The following is a 17,051-nucleotide window of genomic DNA, read 5'->3' on the forward strand; positions in this document are numbered from 1 at the left end:
GTGATAAAATATGCTGTGCCATAATTGACAACATCTATCTTATCTAGGTACAGCATATATTTCACCTACATCTCATCATATAGTACATGCAGAGTTTAGGATGATGATGGATACACGCACCAATGTCACAAATAAATGGTATTGTTTTAATCTGTGAGTGAGGAAAGAAAATCATGATCAGTGCTTTTGTCACTGCCTTCAGCTTCTATTTGATTTGATGAAAAAAAGCAACAGACAACCACAAGTTCTTTAGAGATTGTATTATATTTCCAAAAATATATGTACAGTCTATTACAAAGGTTACAAAGCAAAAAGAAATGTCTATGTAACAAGAAGTTGTCTAACTAAATGATTACAGTTCTGCCATTGGGGAAAATATTTTAGATCAGTGAATATTCTCAATACTCACAGAAATCACAGAAAAATAAATAATAAATTGACCATTTGTATTATTACTGTACAACGAACAAAAAGTCAAATCAGACAAAGTTAAAGCAAAGGTGGAGATCCTATCAACTGTCTTTGGTCCTAAATGAAAAAGTATGTACAACTGAAATCTTGTTGCTGACTATAATCTGTGCGATAGAAAAATATAGTGCATATTCAATGTATTCAGAGATCTCTACTGAGTAATATGTGTAGAAAAACAATATAAATAAAATGTACAAGTCTTACAATTAGAACATATACAAAGATTCCCTCAGATCCTGACCTTATGACACAATCAACAGTGCTGCCCTCTTTGGAATAATCCACTACTTCGCCAAAGCAGTAAAACTAGTTTCTAACCGCTGACCCACGAGAAAAATACATTTTATGCCATCTGACCGTGTCCTGTGTTCTCCCACTCATTTCTATTATTGTGTTTTTGCTGAAATAGAGCCATCATTATTATGAAATAGAAAGAAGAAACAAGAAGTTTAATTTTTTAGTTGTTTGTTTTGAGTTGAACAACCTGAAGTTTATAATAAGGAGTGAAACTTACAGATGATGAGTGGTGGAGCTGATTGTACTGTACCTGGCCTTAATCTCAATTTGGTTCAAACTGCCATTTCTCTAGCACATGAAGAAAAGGAGACAGAGACATAACCTGGCGTACGAGGGGCCTCAAAGGGCCCGGTTTTGGAGTGGAGGGTGGGATGGGAGCTCAGTTAAGTCTGGGAACTGCAGAGTTTTGTGCTGACTGAATGAATTTATGCTGGTGTTTAGTTCAAAGGCCTGGCCAGGGCCCAGTTGCTGAGCTTTGCTGTACGGCTAAAAAGAGAAGGGGCATGGGGATGGGGGAGGTGACACAGGGATGCAGAGCTGGTTGGGACATGGTGCCTCCTTACAAAAGACAAGCCCCACAGTGAAATGTTTCTAAGTATCTGTCTTTGTCCTCATGTGAATCCTGTCCGCTACAATCAAATTAAACCTTTGGGTTTGTGTAACTTAAAATATTTATTTATTAAATGTTTGAGTGGACACAGCTCAGGCCAAACATAAAATAAATAAAGCCAGCTTATATTTCTTTGAGTGTGGAACTGAAGTCAGATTAAGCAGATACAAATAGCTTAAATCTGTTTGAAAAATATAATTTCTGCTAAAAAGCACAAAAATCCGGCTTGATAACAGAATCATTCCTGAACAAAGTATCAAAGCTGTTTAGCTTAATCAGCTGACATTTGTGGAGCTGAGTCTGTTGAGCTCCATCATTCCACTCAGATGAGAATAGGGACCAAGTAAAATATAATTAGGGTGCTTTAAAAAGATTACAACCAATTAGGTGTTCACTCGACTAGCTCAATTAAAACTCAAGCACTTGGGTAGGAATCACTACTGGTTTAATGAACTTTTGATCAAAAGATATTTAAATAGAAATTCTGGAGATTCAGGTAAGGCCATGACACCAAAGTGGGACAAAATCAAATGTTTGGTTGATCTCTCTGCAATGACATGGAAGCAACATGTAACTAATTCATACGAAATGATCCAGTTGAACCTTTTAAATCTGAGCATCCACAGCTGTCTGTATTTACATATCTTATATTCTCATCGTCAGACCAATGGCTGGAGTGAAATGAATCGATCTGATTATGGCTCATAATTAAAGGAAGACAGTTAGGATTGTTGTCTGACATTGTGCAGTCCAAACAAATGTTTAATTACTGAAGTGGATGTGAATGTAGTTTAGTAGTTATGCTGCTACGAAGTGAGCTCAAAGTCCTGTACATCTGAAATGAAAACAAGATGAGATTTTTTGAGAATATACTTCTCTCAGGTTACAACAGCAACAGAAGGAGTTCTAATGTTCCTCCCCTGTGATTACCACGCCTCTTCACAGGACAGCTGAATAACTGCATTTTCCAGACTATCACTATCAAAGAATGCAACACTAAAGTCTAATCAACATGGAAACTTCCTCCTTTCTGCGTTTGAAGTGGAGACAGATGGCACCAAATAGGCTGACTGGCTTTTAGCACACCTTCTGCAGAGCTCATCTCTCATGTCTGTTCTTCACAAAGCTGCGTGGAAGAAGAGTGATCTTAAGAGACACTTTAATGCATGTTGTATCACATTTACGCCTGTGAGAGATGAGCAATGGAGATGCATGAATAAACAAGAGCGTAGGCATAGCTGCCTACAAAGCGGGATGGTGGCTTTTTAACAGCACAATGGGTGTCTCAGTCAGACGTCCAACGTTTGGTCCAAAAGCCTGAAGGACTCTGTGTCTGTGTGTGGAGATGAGGTTTGCGCACTTCTACTGGTGTCTCTTTTATCTCTGCAGCCACTTAGCTCCACATTTCCGCACCATGTTAGAATTTCATCAAACCTGTAGCATATCATGGTGGCAAAATATGACATGATTATTTCATTTGATGAATTGGCATGGCAGTTTTTGTCAAAGCACTTTAAAAAAAAAAAACGTTTTTAGGTCAGAAAAGTACATTCCTTTCCTTTCTGGCGATGACGGAATCGTTCCAAAGGGTTTGTCTCAGCACAGCGCACACAAGTGTATACCTAGCACCTTAAAAACGTCAGGCGAGGACCATTTCCACCTGGCAATTATTGCTCTATTTACTCCATCTCCTCTGTGCTGACTTTGCCACTCATGGCGTTGCTCCGTGTCTGTGAACTCGATTTCGCTTCAGCTCAAGTTCCAGAGAGAAACATTACACTACAAGAAAAACAATAGCCAAAGATAGTGAACCACTCTTAGGATGAACCACAGACAGCTTTGCCATTGAATTGCCTAAAATAATGGCAATATTTAATCAAACACATTTTAAGGCAGTATTATTTGTATACTCTTTCTAAATCCAAGTTGTATTTGTAGGTAAGGAATTCACCAGTACAAACACTGTGCAACATTTTAGGCAAAAGTATGGCAAAACAACATACGGTGGCTTCAATTACAGTACAATCTTTCGATAGTGCTAAACATTCTACTCAATACCCAAGTTTCTGTGTTTCCTGCAGTGAACACTCAGATGAAGAATATTGCTACTTTGATACAAAGGTCTGGTGATTCAAACAACAACAATTTAGGCTTTGCTTTTCCTCAGCATTGCACTCTTCTGAAAAAAACAAAAGAAATCTCAATACAAAAAAATTGAAAGAGTGAAACCACATCAGAAACGGCAAATAAGCGTGAGGATTTTCACTTCAACGGCACATGGAGAAAAGAAAAAATAAGAAATCAAAAACACTGCAAACAGTTCAAACAGTCCAGCATGTCTCAGTACAAAAGTACCTTTGAATCCGCAGCTAAAAAGTTTCCTCTGCTGTTTGGCTAAAATAGAGTTTACCCTGTTGTCAAGTCCAAATAGAGGAGAAAGAAAATCTGCTATATGCACAACAACTGCTGTGGCAGACATAAAAAATGAAGTAATCAGAAAAACAAAGTGAAACCACTACAAGTAAACAAGTCTTCTTTTGTCCTTTTTTTAAGGAAATCCATAACGGTGGTGTGCACTTAAATCATTCATTAAGTTAAAGAAGTGCGTCAGACTCCACTCCAACGCTTCATTTGATATGTGGCTGGGTTCATAAGCGCTTACAAAAGTTGTCTAGTCCAGGTAGTTTCTTTCATGTTGCTGTTTATTTTTCCTTCGCCTCTCTCTTGTGCTCTCTGAGGAAGCGGAGTGCAATTCTTCAGCAAGGAACAAAGGAATGATTTCACCCAAGACACAGCCAGAAGAGTCAGACATGACGGATGTTCGTTTACTTTGACGATTATCCCAGTTACGTCCCAGGCGCTGTTCCAGATAACTTCTGTTATAGTTTGTGTCCCTGCTCGAGGCATCCCATCACAGCTTGTCACACTTGAACACCCGTACCATGGAGATGCAGCATCTGGGCTCTCATAGTCTGTATGCTGCTCATGATCTTTTTCTGATGGCCCACCAGTGTGATTCCCAAGCTCATCACATCTCTGGAAAAAAGGACAACACATCAATCAAAAGCAGCAAAGCACAATATGAGGCAAAGCAGGTGAGATTTACAACCTCTGGGGTTATCACGAGTAGGAGATTTTAATATAATATATATATACATTTTAATATAATATAATATATATATATATATGATGAGATGGAGAGTTTGGTGGAGTGTGACACTGTAGTCTGCAGCAGTCTGAGTTAATTGCTTTTTTTTACAGTAACTAGTACTTGGGTGGCTTGGTTTCTCAGTGGTGGAACATTGGCCTGGGGAGCGTGGGTTAAATGCAGAAGTCCATTTTAGTTGTTACATTGTATGTGATAATGACCAATAAAGGCTTTCTTCTTCTTGTAGAAATAAAAAAAGACAGCCCAGCATGTAAATTCTTCTACAGTGGAGGATCTTGGTTGGATGAGTATGGTCCAGCTCATTAACAATGCTGTGATGCCCTTAAGCAAGGTTTTAGGGTGATGCTGTAACTCAAATGCAGATTCGCTAAACCTATTAGCCCAAATTTGGTTGGAGTAAAATGCACACAGAAATCACAGTCTAAACACAGCTGGTATTAATGTTCTCTACTGATGTTTAACCCCTTGAGGGCTTCAGATCTACTCACTCGATTGACATCCTAGCCACAGATTCCAGGGAACTGTAGCCGGCTGCTGTGAAGTTGTCCCTGTATCGCTCCATCTTGATGGCTTCCAACCACTCTCCCACCGAGAGGAAAGTGGTGAAGTCTGGTGTGCTCTGATCTAACAGTGGACTAATTGGTCTGTGGGATGAGCACAGGGAGATATTTATGTCTCATGTGAGAAGGAAGCGTTCTGATGACAACACAATCAAGTAGGAGATGAGACAAAGTGACGACCAAAGGCATCCAGCGGTGCACTGAATCATAAAGCTGAACAGAGGTTTCAGTCACATATAAATTAAATTCATAAAACTAAATTCATAAACAGATGCCAGTCTACTGAAAGATGTAGTTGTCAATATCTTTTCAATCTGAATGAATTGACACCATTCAGTCTCCACGTAATTGTACACATTCTAAGCAGCTGTAACTTCAAAGTCCCAGTCTTGTGCTGTATGTTCTCACTGCAAACAGAAGCCGTTTGACAGCCGTCAGCATAGAGTCTAGAGCCCCCACTGCACTCTGAAGTACCACAAGTCATTATAGAGATTGATTTAAAAGGCCCGTTATTGACCATAAAGCCATGGAAGCTGCTTTGGGAAATTGATTTCCCTGGATTTATCTTTCATCTGTGAACCACAGTGGCTAAATCATCTACTGGACAGTTTGGATCATCCACTAATGCGCTGGAATAAAAGCAAGAACTCTGCATTGTATAGAAACAAATTTCAAAATCATTGATTTGAGGTTTTCTTCACTGACCTTGTACATGTTCCCACTGGGGTTTTCAAAGTGTTGGGGTTACGGATCATCTTATCAAGGATGCCGACGATTTGTTCAAATTTGGGACGCTCAGCTCTATCTTTCTGCCAGCAGTCTAGCATTAGCTGGTGTAGGCCTGGTGGACAGTCCATTGGGGCTGGAAGACGGTATCCCTCCTCTATGGCCTTTATGACCTAGAAAATGCATGTGGATCATTAATATGCACATTGATCATCATCTACCTCTAAAACCCTTGATTCAAACTTTTTATATTCCTATCCTCTGGCGGCAATAATTTAATAAACCATCAATCTTTTAGTAGCAGCCTAGTTGACATCGACATCAAAGAGGCAGATGCAACTTAGAGAATTGTTTCATGATGCGTTCTCCTACTGTGGGTCAAAGGTAGATCTAACTCTATACCAGGAGGCAGTCTGGTCATTCACAAAGGCAATAATAAAAGAACACTGTTCAACAAAGTTTGAACTTTCTAATTAGGAATTAAGAAAGACCAAATTCGATACTCGTGGAAATCAAAGAAGCAAAAAATCAACATCAAAATCAGTGATATTGGAGCAACATCTGATAAAAAAATATATTAGTAATAACAATATTAACATCTATCCATCAACCATCTAAACCACTTCGGCTGTACTGGAACTCACCCCAGCCGTCACTGAGTGAGAGGTGCATCATAGTCCACATAAAGATAGACAAACCTTTCACACTCACTTTCACATCTAAGGGTCCCTAGAGATGGGGGCAGGGTCTGAAAAGAGTACTTTCTGAAAGTCACTGTCAATCTATCAATTTATGTTTTATGTGCAGGTCATTGATACTCTTCACAGGGATTGTGGCATTAAATTAGATGGATCTAGTCAAAAAAATAATACTCCAACATTTCCGTTGGAGATTGTGCAGGATAAAGAAGACATGGTCCAAGAAATTATATCACGGAAAGTCATATAGGATCCTTCAATTTTTTGCATGTGACCATTAAAGGGATTCAGAGTGTAATAATCACTCCCCAAAACGTTCATTTTTCCCTTATTTTGATAGGGATGTGTCACAATGGCTCAATGGTGGAAGGACCCAAATGCACAGCGATACTTGAGTAAAAGATTGCTTTAATAAGAACGTAGTCAGGCAGGCAATGGTCATACACAGGTTGGCAAAAACGATATCCGACAGGGCTTGGGCAAAAGACGTGGTCCAAAACCGGCAGAGGTCATACACGCTAGGCAGGGTTATCATAGGCTGGGCAAGAATGAAAAAGGTACCAAACAAGGTCATGCACGAAAACTGGAAACTCGATAATGCTGGAATGCTGGTCATGGGATGAACTCAGACAATCTGGCAAGGTGCTGGGGTGAGAGGTGGTGCTTAAGTACTGAACTACTGATTACTGAATTATGTGCAGGTGGGGTTAACAAGGGCCGGAAGTAAAGCTGGTCAGACTGGATATGGGATCTAAACAGGAAGTGTTTACAAAATAAAACCGGAACTGGCTAGATAGTGGAGTAATTGACTGAGGTTGTGACAGGATGTTTAATAGAAATACTGTGTTGAACAGTCTGTCTTGGTTGGGTCATGTTTTCCATAATTTACAATTAATCATAGGTATTTTTATAATTTGAAGGTTTATTTAGCTCCTTAAGACTTAAATCTTTGTATCATGTATTGACCCTGACAAACAGACTAATTAGTACACTTTATTTCTCACTGTGAACATTTCTCCTCAGTTGGTCCAAACCTGCTACAGCGAGGCAGTTAAGCAGATAGCATGTGTTTGGCCAGTCCCTGTTCTGGTTAACTGTCGTTTACCTGATGACCTTCCAGAGCTTTGGAGGCTCAGCCAGTGGTTACAGTCATTCTCTCTTCATGTGTCTAAATATAAAGGCTTTATTTACACACTGCTGTTAAATAATAGAAAATCCATTTCCACAATGCATAAACCTAATCTACTGTCACTCTGCATCGTGCATGCAGTTTAGCACAGACTTCATTAAAAGTCTGTGCTGTGAGAACAGAAGGTGCAGCGGACACTTCAGTTTGGGCCCTAACTCCCTGTCCTTTTTTGTGTGGATAAAGAGCTCTCGCGCGTTTACATAAATTCATCAGCTATTTCTGTTAGGACTCCTCAGAAAAGAATGAGTCATGGAGAGAAAATGCAAGGAAACACTGAAAATGTTGCTAAAAATGCAAATGGAGTCCTATCTGTACTCCCAGTGGATGCTTGCTGACATCTTGACAAAGCACAGATATTCTGACATTGATGTCTGTCAAGTAGCAGAATGGTAAATAACCGAATGTGCCACTTTATTGTCCAGAAATCCTTTTTAGGCTTTTAAAGATCTGAGTGTACAATCAGACACAGAATCTTAATTATGTCTGACCTTTATGCTGACATCCATATAGACTTCTACAGACCAGATCTCAATCAATGTGTCAAGTATCCAACTATAAGGAAAAGCAACAAGTGGTTTGGTGCTGCAGTGGGAGCTGGCGAAAAAAAGGCAACAGCACATAGCGAACTGTGGGCAAGGCAATGATTACAGCAGTCTGTGATATTTCTAAAAGAGAGGTGTAGGAAAATACAAACACGTGTTGTTTGAGGACTAAAGTATGAGCAACACAGTCAGTTCAGCTGGCTAATGGTCTGTATAACCACTCTTATACTCTGTCTTAGACATTAGATTTGTTTTATCACTCTGCGGTTTTCTTATTTAACTACAGAGCTACAAAACTTCTCAATTCCCATTCCAGGTATTGTACCAAGTTTCATAACACCAGTAATAAGATGGGAAAAACTTCAGGCACTCAGCAGTAGGCCTGATTCCACTGTTGACAGCTTTCAGTCAGTCAGTGCTACACTGGTAAAAGAGCAGGGGGTGTATTGTGGTAGGCTTGAATTGATGGATTTATTGGATTGATCCTGACATGTACATAATATTATGACGGTTGATGCTGCTAACCCAGATGATACAGTCCACACCTTACTGCCATGTTCTGTGTACAGCAGGAGTGAACTGAATCCACACAAGGCAGCAGATTTTAATATATGTTATATATAAGGTGCCCACATGCCAAAAATGGATCCAATCATGCACTAATGTTTTAGTTTATAAAGGTGGCATAATGCTCAGTGCTTTTACTGTAAGTCTACAAGTAAAAACGTCAGACTCAAGTCTTCATTTTATGCCTTTTCATTTCAGGGCTCTTTCTCATTGAAATCATTTTAAATTGCATGCATTTAGTATAACTTCTGGACTAATTAAATCCAAACTACAATCCCCGCTGAGTGTACTCACACAGAAATGCCTCAAAGACCAAACACTGACAGTTTTGTCTGTGATGTGCTATGTTGTAACGGAAAGGGTTGTGTTGTTAGGGAAAACACGGATGAGTCTTGCAAAGCATTAGTCAGATAAAATAGCAGGTGCATTTTATCCTATAAACACTTATCAACAAATACAAATTATGACATCACTGATGACTCTGACACAGCTAATTCATTGACAATAATGATAGGAAATAAACCTGAAGCTTATGCACAGATCTGTTGTCGTTTGTTCTCTAATTTCATGCCATTTTGAGCAGGTAATAACTCACATCTTGATTGGACATATCCCAATAAGGCCGCTCCCCATAGGACATGACCTCCCACATGGCGATTCCATAACTCCAGACGTCGCTGGCGGAGGTGAATTTGCGGTACTGAATGGCTTCTGGTGCAGTCCACCGGACCGGTATTTTACCACCCTGTTTCAGCAAAATGCAGATGAATGGAGAACGATTTACTGAACATTTATGGAATCCTACATTCATTTAATTAAAATATTTATTAAAAACAGGTCACACACAGGGTCAAAACTTAAGTATAGTAAAAGCACTGACACATATTTTATTTATTCATTATATTTTTAATATTATTTAAAGGTCAGGTACTTTATTTACTCATGTAGAGCAACAATACTTATCACTCATTCAACTACTTTTAATTTAGTGGCTTAGAAGACATGCAGATTTACAAAGTGTAACAAATTATTGGTGGCAACTTAAAAAATATAGAGACAATGATGTTTTTTTGTCTCCTATTGATTTGTTATTTATTTCCACTTTTTAACCTATTGCAAAATATATTTGTGTTTTGATCTCATTTTCGTATTTTATACAAAGCTATATGTGAACTCAAAGCTGATTGACAATTCAAATTCATGTAACAATCTCATGAATTGTTATGTTATAACATTATATAATATATAATATTATATTATATATTGATATATTTTTTATTATTTTGATCACATCTTATATGTATAAGAGAACCTATAAGAGTTAGTTTTACTTGTGGGAACTTAAAAACTTGCTGACAAACACTCCCCACAGTTCTGCTCTATTTTCATGCGCAGGCTGTAACTTGATTAGTAAATTCAGACTTGTCTCAGGGTGAAGGGAGCAAGCCTTTTTAATTGACTCACAGTTGTTGTGTAGACAGCCTCTGGATCGTCGTCTATCACTCTTGACAGGCCAAAGTCAGACACCTTACATACGAGATTGCTGTTGACAAGGATGTTCCGCGCAGCCAGATCTCGGTGGACGTATCCCATGTCGGAGAGGTATCTCATTCCTGCTGCTATGCCCCGGAGCATTCCCACCAACTGGATGACTGTGAACTGGCCATCGTGCTTCTGAAATGGCGGAAGAACACAGGCTATCTCATCTCCTCTGACCACGAAAGAAATGTAGGTCACAGCATTACAGCAGCTCCACCACAAGCTTTCTACTGTAATATTTATGCAACGCACAGATGCCAACCACTGCAGAATGTGCTCTGCTCCTCGGGAAACTTTCCAGAAAATGTAAAGAAAAGTTGCTGCTTTGAGCCTCGTGTCTTTCAAAGGTGATACTCACCCTGAGGAAACCATCTAATGAGCCGTTCTCCATGTACTCGATGACGATCATGATTGGCTTTCCTGCAGAAAAAAAAAGACAAAATAAAACAATAGAAAAGGTAAATAATTGATACCTTGATGTTTTTTGCTTGCTAAATAAGAAACACTGAAACAGCTTCTAAGTTATTTTTAGCTGTGTTTAATTGGCTTTTAATTAAAAGTTACCATCTGTTGTTTTTATTACATTGTCCAAATAAGAAAACAGCAAGTGTGGCTAATTTATTCTCCTTATCAAATATTATCACGCGTATTAATGTTCCATGACGTCAACATGGGCTGAACGTGTTTACCTCTTGTCACGACTCCTTCCAAATGCACCACATTGGGATGGTCAAACTGTCCCATTATACTGGCCTCACACAGAAAGTCCCGCCTCTGCTTTTCCGTGTAGCCCACTTTTAAAGTCTTGATGGCGACTGAAACATCTCGCTTGCCAGGCAGCTTTAGCCGCCCGCTGCACACCTCCCCAAACTCTCCTGTGTGTGGTAAAGCCATTGGTGAGTAACGCAGTTAAGAACGAGAAAATCGAATGCTTCACAGTGTCAAATTTATTAGTGCGTTTTTTAAGACAAAGCTGCTGTGTTGTGGTGGAATACAAATTGGAGTGGGATATCTCGTTATACTCAGAGGAGTGTAACCAGGACCTAAATAAGACACGCTGGAAATGCGGAGGCGCTGTCACTGACCGCCTCTGGAAAACCCATGTGGCAGCAGTTTCTCAGCTGCAGGAATCTGTGCAACTGCGACGACCAGACCCAACCCAGACATTAATTGCAATAAGCTTTTTTTTCCTCTTTGCAATTGCCCTGTCAATACACTGCATAAAGCTGAGTCCCTCCTCAAGGTGTAAATATTTGCCTGTCACTGTGATATATGGTAGTGTGAAGTGACTAAACACCTAGAGCTGTGAGACAGAGGATGGGCTCACCTGCTCCAATAACCCGCTCGATCTTAATGCAGGACGCATCCAGCTCCTTGGCAAATTGATGGACAGCCCTGTTTGGGTCCTCGTACGTCTCAGGGTCAATGTAAGTTTTGGTGCCTGGAAATTTGACTGTAAAAAGGCAAGAGGATTACATTTGTGATTAAACATGCGCAGGAAGTTGACAGGAAAACGATTACTAAGGTCAATGGTTTAGCAGGAGCCGCTGAACAGCAGTCAGAGTCAAAAGGGTTGTAGAAGCAGAAGATTTTAGATTTTGAAAAATGTTTAGTTGTTTATTTGGTTCTGAGGCTGCCATTATTTGTCAGCTTGCTGAAGCTGAGACTCATTTCATCTGAATGAGAAAAAAAGGTTGTCCTACTTACTATGTGGGGCTGGAATAACCAGATTCTTATTCTTCTTATTATTAACAATGATTAAAACCACCAAGACTTGAAATTAGATCACATTATTTACATATAAAGCCTCCATAAAACCAAAACATTTAGAAATATATACCTGAACTGCACTAAGAAGCAGTTTGCAGGAAATAGCACAACAAGAACAAACAAGGTTGGACCAATGCCAGAGATGAGGTTATTATTAGGTTGCACAGTGCTCCATACTAACAGCAAATCACTGAGATTATATGACTGTTAAATACACTGACCACCATGTGAACTGGATGCTCACTGGAGGACAGAGACTCTCATCTTCTGTATGGCAGGACGGCTACTGGACAATCCCAACAGACTGAACACAACAAATGCATTGTGCTACAGCACGGGGGATGCTGGCAGCTGAGATTTCCCTCCACTTGCTCCCATAATTGCTTCGTCCATCCAAGATGTCACCAGATCTGATAGAAGATGTCTTATCACGACTTCCCTGCCGCTACATGCCAGACAAATTGGGTCTACAAGTAGAATTTGTGCACTATCTAGCTTCTGTCGTCCTCACAGCCTCTTGTCATTTGACACTGCGTGGCAGATGCCTCCATTAAGCTCGACAGTAGCCTTTGTGTTTTCTCTTCAGCAGGTGCGACCTGTGAGCTGCTGAGCTGTGTCTGTCAGGTGCTTAGTATTAGCCAACCTGTGCTCTAGCTGTATGCATTGTGGCACCACTGACCCTTTGTTTCCAAATCAGCAGTTCGTCTACAGTGCGGATCATTACAGCTCCACTTGGGGAAGCTGTCTGCTGCTGCAGCTCCAGAGGCATCATTAGGGGTTTGTGTATCAGTGCAAAAAACTCTCGCTGATAGAAGATGCCTGGAAAAACCATCCATGACAAAGCAAACAACACAAACGTGCTTGTCGCTTGCTGAAGCTTTTACACTGACTCACAAATCGACCCTTTACTCTGCACTGACAGCTGTTAGTAGTTCTGACTTCTTCATTTCCAGAGACTCAGTTAGCCAATCAGCAGCAGATGGTAACCTGATTGTTTCCAGTTTTGAATCAAATCAGATGAAGTGCATAAAAGAGTCACTCCTGCAGGTGCTAACAGGTTTTAAGAAACCCCTCCTGTTTACTATGACACGCCTGGAATGTCTCTCTCTCTGTGCATATACCTACAGTATCTATGTGAGTGTGAGAATGTGTGATGATGATAATGATGAATGCGAACACTTACACTGAAAGTAGAGCTCCTCGTCTCCCTCCTGATCTGCTTTGCTGTACCCGCAGTGCCTGCACCGGGGGGGAGGAAGGGAGCAGAGTGGCGGAATCAACTGATTGTGTGGAAAAAATAAACGCCCTAATTTATAAGACTTTTTATGCCGCGGCTAATGCCGTGCATGACAGATCTCTGAAAAAACCCAGCCGCACCACGGGAGCTGTAAGCCCAAGAGCATAGCCTGCAAAAGACGCAGGAAGAGCATGCAATTCTGTAACACAGCAAGCAGACTCTCCAGAGCAAATGGAGGGAAAAGACTTGGGAAGGTGGAATAAAACACAGCTGATGGACAAAGACATACTGAACGACGAACATGTGTGTGCAGCAGGTCTCTGTTTAACTATTTAAATGACTTTATTTACAAGCCTGGTTGTGTTGGTTCATGTCTGAACTGGGTGCAAGTATTCCTAAATGAAAACCAACGAAAGGGATACACGGCGTACAAACACTTGACTCGAGTGATGCTTTTGCCACTTGGATGATGCAGGCTGGATGTATAATGATGGTGAAAGTGTTTGGCTATGTTTGAATTAGATAATTGTATATTATCCACAGCAAATATTACATCTCCGTGAAACAGCACCATTTAATTACAGGGCTTAAAAATCTTTGAAAAGATGCATTGTGATTTTGGATCCAAGTTGCTAAAATACCCGGATTCCATATGTGATGCAGCCAAACAAATCCCTTATTTAATATTTAATCCGCGTCCTCTCTTTGCTCTCTTTACCTCTCTCTGTGGACACACTGCAGATGTTGGCAAAGGATAAAACAGTCTGATGATGTAGAAAAAAATCCAAAATCCATTGTAAAAACAACTCTCTCCTATATTTGGTAAAAACCAAACCAAATTAACAAGCTCGCTATGTTACAGAGTGTTTAGCTCAACATTTCTTTCCCTGTTTTCTTTGTGTAAGCCGCCATGGTTGTAATGTTGTAGTCGTGTTGTCAGGGCCCCCCAAATAATCATCCCCAAATAACGACGCCTGACACTTCAACATGAGACGCTAAAGAGAAGAGGTGTTATCTGACGCTGTGGGAAGACATGCTGGAAAAATGAGTGGTCGTTCAAATCTTCTGCTGCTTCTGTTTCTCTTTTTTCAATTATATTGGTTCAAAATTACTGATTCTGAGGCTTAATATGAATGATAATTTTGCACTTATTCTGCTGACGCCTCCACTATAAGCAAAGTAGCAAGGTCTGTCTGCAGATGGAAACAAAAATTAAGTATATGAGAATGGTGACTGTAACAGGAAGCTTGGAGCTTCGAAGGGTTTGTCTCATAATGGCTCAACAGAAACGGTTGACGGATGTAGTCGGGACTTGACAGAAAATATCTGATGCATAACAATCCATTAGCACAGCATGCCATGAGACGATGGGTGCACGTGTGTGTGTGCATGTGATGACTCCACAGGCGTGGAGGCCTGTGAGTGACAGAAAGGCTAATTGACATGCGCAGACTCACAGGAGCGGAGAGTCAATGGGGCCCGCAAGAGCGTACCTTCTCCCAATGATGAAGCCGAACACCATGAACACCAAGATGATGGTCCCTGCAACGGCCACCACCGCTATGATGATGACAGGGTTCTGCTCGCTGGAGACAATTGCAGCTGATGAGACGGACGCACACCGACACAGACAGACATGCAGAGAAACAAAAAGTGCTCAGTGTTAGCTTCAGCACATCAAAGGCCACAATCTACAGAACATAATTGAGCCCAGTAAGCGCTGTGAAGATTGATAACCCGCTCCTCTCGTTCCCTCCGAGAGAGCGGAGGAGGGACGCTTCTATTTTTGAGCCTTTCTTATACACACGGCTCTACTGTTTCAGAAAGTGGGCTTAATAGTCCCAGACGGCAACGCCGATGCCCTTCATCTCAAACAAAGACACATTCAGGTTGGATTGTTTCCCATTCTGAGCTCTCACGGCCCGCGCTGACAAACTGACGAGACCGGCTTACTGTAGCACGGCATCTTATACAGATACTGAGTTGTGTGAGCGCTTGGACATTGATGCATTTTTTAAATCAAATTGGATCGTCACTGTATAAATGCTTTCAAGGAGAAGGGAATTTGCTCTGTGGCCTGTCTGAGGAGGGAGCAGGATAAAAGGTGGAGTTATGTTACAATAGCTGCTCCTAAATCAGCCTTCACCGTGCTCGAATTCTCTGTCTCCACCAGCATGTCGCACGAGGAAACTGGAGGTGTTCAGCGCTTGTCAGGGACTTCTGGACTGAGACACACACTTTTACCTTATCAATAGGAAGCAAGCTGCATATACCATATATTAATACTGTGTCCTCTGATGCAGGAATATTAAATGCAAGGTGGGTAAAGCAGGCTGGATGCTAAGGCTCCGAAGTAAAGAGAAATAAATGCGGGTCATCACAAATCAGAAAATAAATGCAATACAGTTTTATTTATTATTCCTTAAATAAGGATAAGTACAACTTGGTCCTCAGCATCAGGACCAGTGTCACTCAACATTTCAGAAGCCCAGTTGATAAACAGCAGCTTTAGAGTCATAGAAGCAAACCTTCCAATAGTCATAAGCTATGTTCTGTGCAGGGATACTGATATTATATGCTCAGCACAAGCAGCTCACACAAGCAGCCTCCCTAGAACACGCAGCAATAGCAGCTCATTAGGTTTAAATGAGTTTATCCTCATGATGCTACAGTAGCTTGTCCTTGTGCTTAGTGATTTTTCAAAGCAATTTGTGTTTGCTTTGCTTGAAAGCAAATCATTTTACTGAGTTATTACTACAGTGGCTTGGAACATTAATAGTTTGTGCAGCTGTGATGCTGATGTAACACCTCTACTGGACTCTGTCGGGACGCTGGTGGACCTTGTTTCCTGGGAAAAAGCTCTGGACTGACGTTAAAATCATTTAACTGATACAAATAGAAATTCAAATTAATATGAACTAAAAGGAGAACATAAAGACCACAACATTAACGTTATTATCAATTAAATATATAAAGATCCCTTGATCATGCTTGATCTGCTATGTTAGTGTGTATTGTGAACTAGTACTAGTTACCAAAATAAAGAAGTATTGATGGAACATGTTTTTGCATGTGTCACCTCCTACCTGTGGTTTCCTCCTTGGTGGTTATCTCCAGTCTGGGGCCGTAGCTGCCATATCCAGCCTCAGTGAAGGCCCTGATCTGGAACACATAGGCCGTGCTCGGCTTCAGGTTATTCACTGTGGCCGATGTGGACTTGGACCTCACTGTGGAATAGATCCGGTCCTTCTGATCCTGCAATGAATGAATGAATGAGTGAATTAATTAATACATTAATAAATACATGAATAAATGCATGAATAAATCTTTTACCCCAAATCAGATGACTAAACTGTATGTTACAGCCGTGTGCCCTGAGTACATCCAGTTAATACTGTTACTGTTAATACTGCAAAATGTGGCCTGTGTTAAAATGGTAAAATAACTCACTAAACTTCCACCAGGTGAGTGATTTCATATTCACCGGTCTGGTTCAGAGTTTTTGTTCTCTAAGAAATGTGGGGTTAATGCACTATTTGGTTCCAAATGTTCCTATTTAGTTGTTCTTTTCTTGAAACCAGTACAAATCAGTGAAATGTCTGATGGCTCAAGTAATAGCCACAATGTGCTGTTAAATGGAAAAGCGCTGTTTGTGCCTTGCAGACATTTAATTTAA

The 17,051-nt window shown here is 40.5% G+C and overlaps 1 protein-coding gene across 1 annotated transcript in view; it reads right to left on the bottom strand.

The window, feature by feature from the left end:
* Positions 1-245: 245 nt before the first annotated feature.
* Positions 246-17,051, bottom strand: part of LOC114849387 (eph receptor A7) — a 71,962-nt gene continuing 55,156 nt past the window's right edge. The window contains exons 7-17 of the mRNA XM_029140784.3: positions 16,462-16,630; positions 14,869-14,977; positions 13,322-13,377; positions 11,696-11,821; positions 11,058-11,243; positions 10,727-10,788; positions 10,294-10,503; positions 9,425-9,574; positions 5,813-6,006; positions 5,036-5,191; positions 246-4,414 (exon numbers count right to left, since the gene is read on the bottom strand). Of these exons, the coding sequence (XP_028996617.1) occupies positions 4,300-4,414; positions 5,036-5,191; positions 5,813-6,006; positions 9,425-9,574; positions 10,294-10,503; positions 10,727-10,788; positions 11,058-11,243; positions 11,696-11,821; positions 13,322-13,377; positions 14,869-14,977; positions 16,462-16,630 (1,533 nt within the window). The 3' untranslated portion in view covers positions 246-4,299. The remainder of the gene's footprint in view (positions 4,415-5,035; positions 5,192-5,812; positions 6,007-9,424; positions 9,575-10,293; positions 10,504-10,726; positions 10,789-11,057; positions 11,244-11,695; positions 11,822-13,321; positions 13,378-14,868; positions 14,978-16,461; positions 16,631-17,051) is intronic.

Source organism: Betta splendens, chromosome 24 (genome assembly GCF_900634795.4).
Source record: "Betta splendens chromosome 24, fBetSpl5.4, whole genome shotgun sequence".
In the NCBI taxonomy this organism is placed as follows: Eukaryota; Metazoa; Chordata; class Actinopteri; order Anabantiformes; family Osphronemidae; genus Betta; species Betta splendens.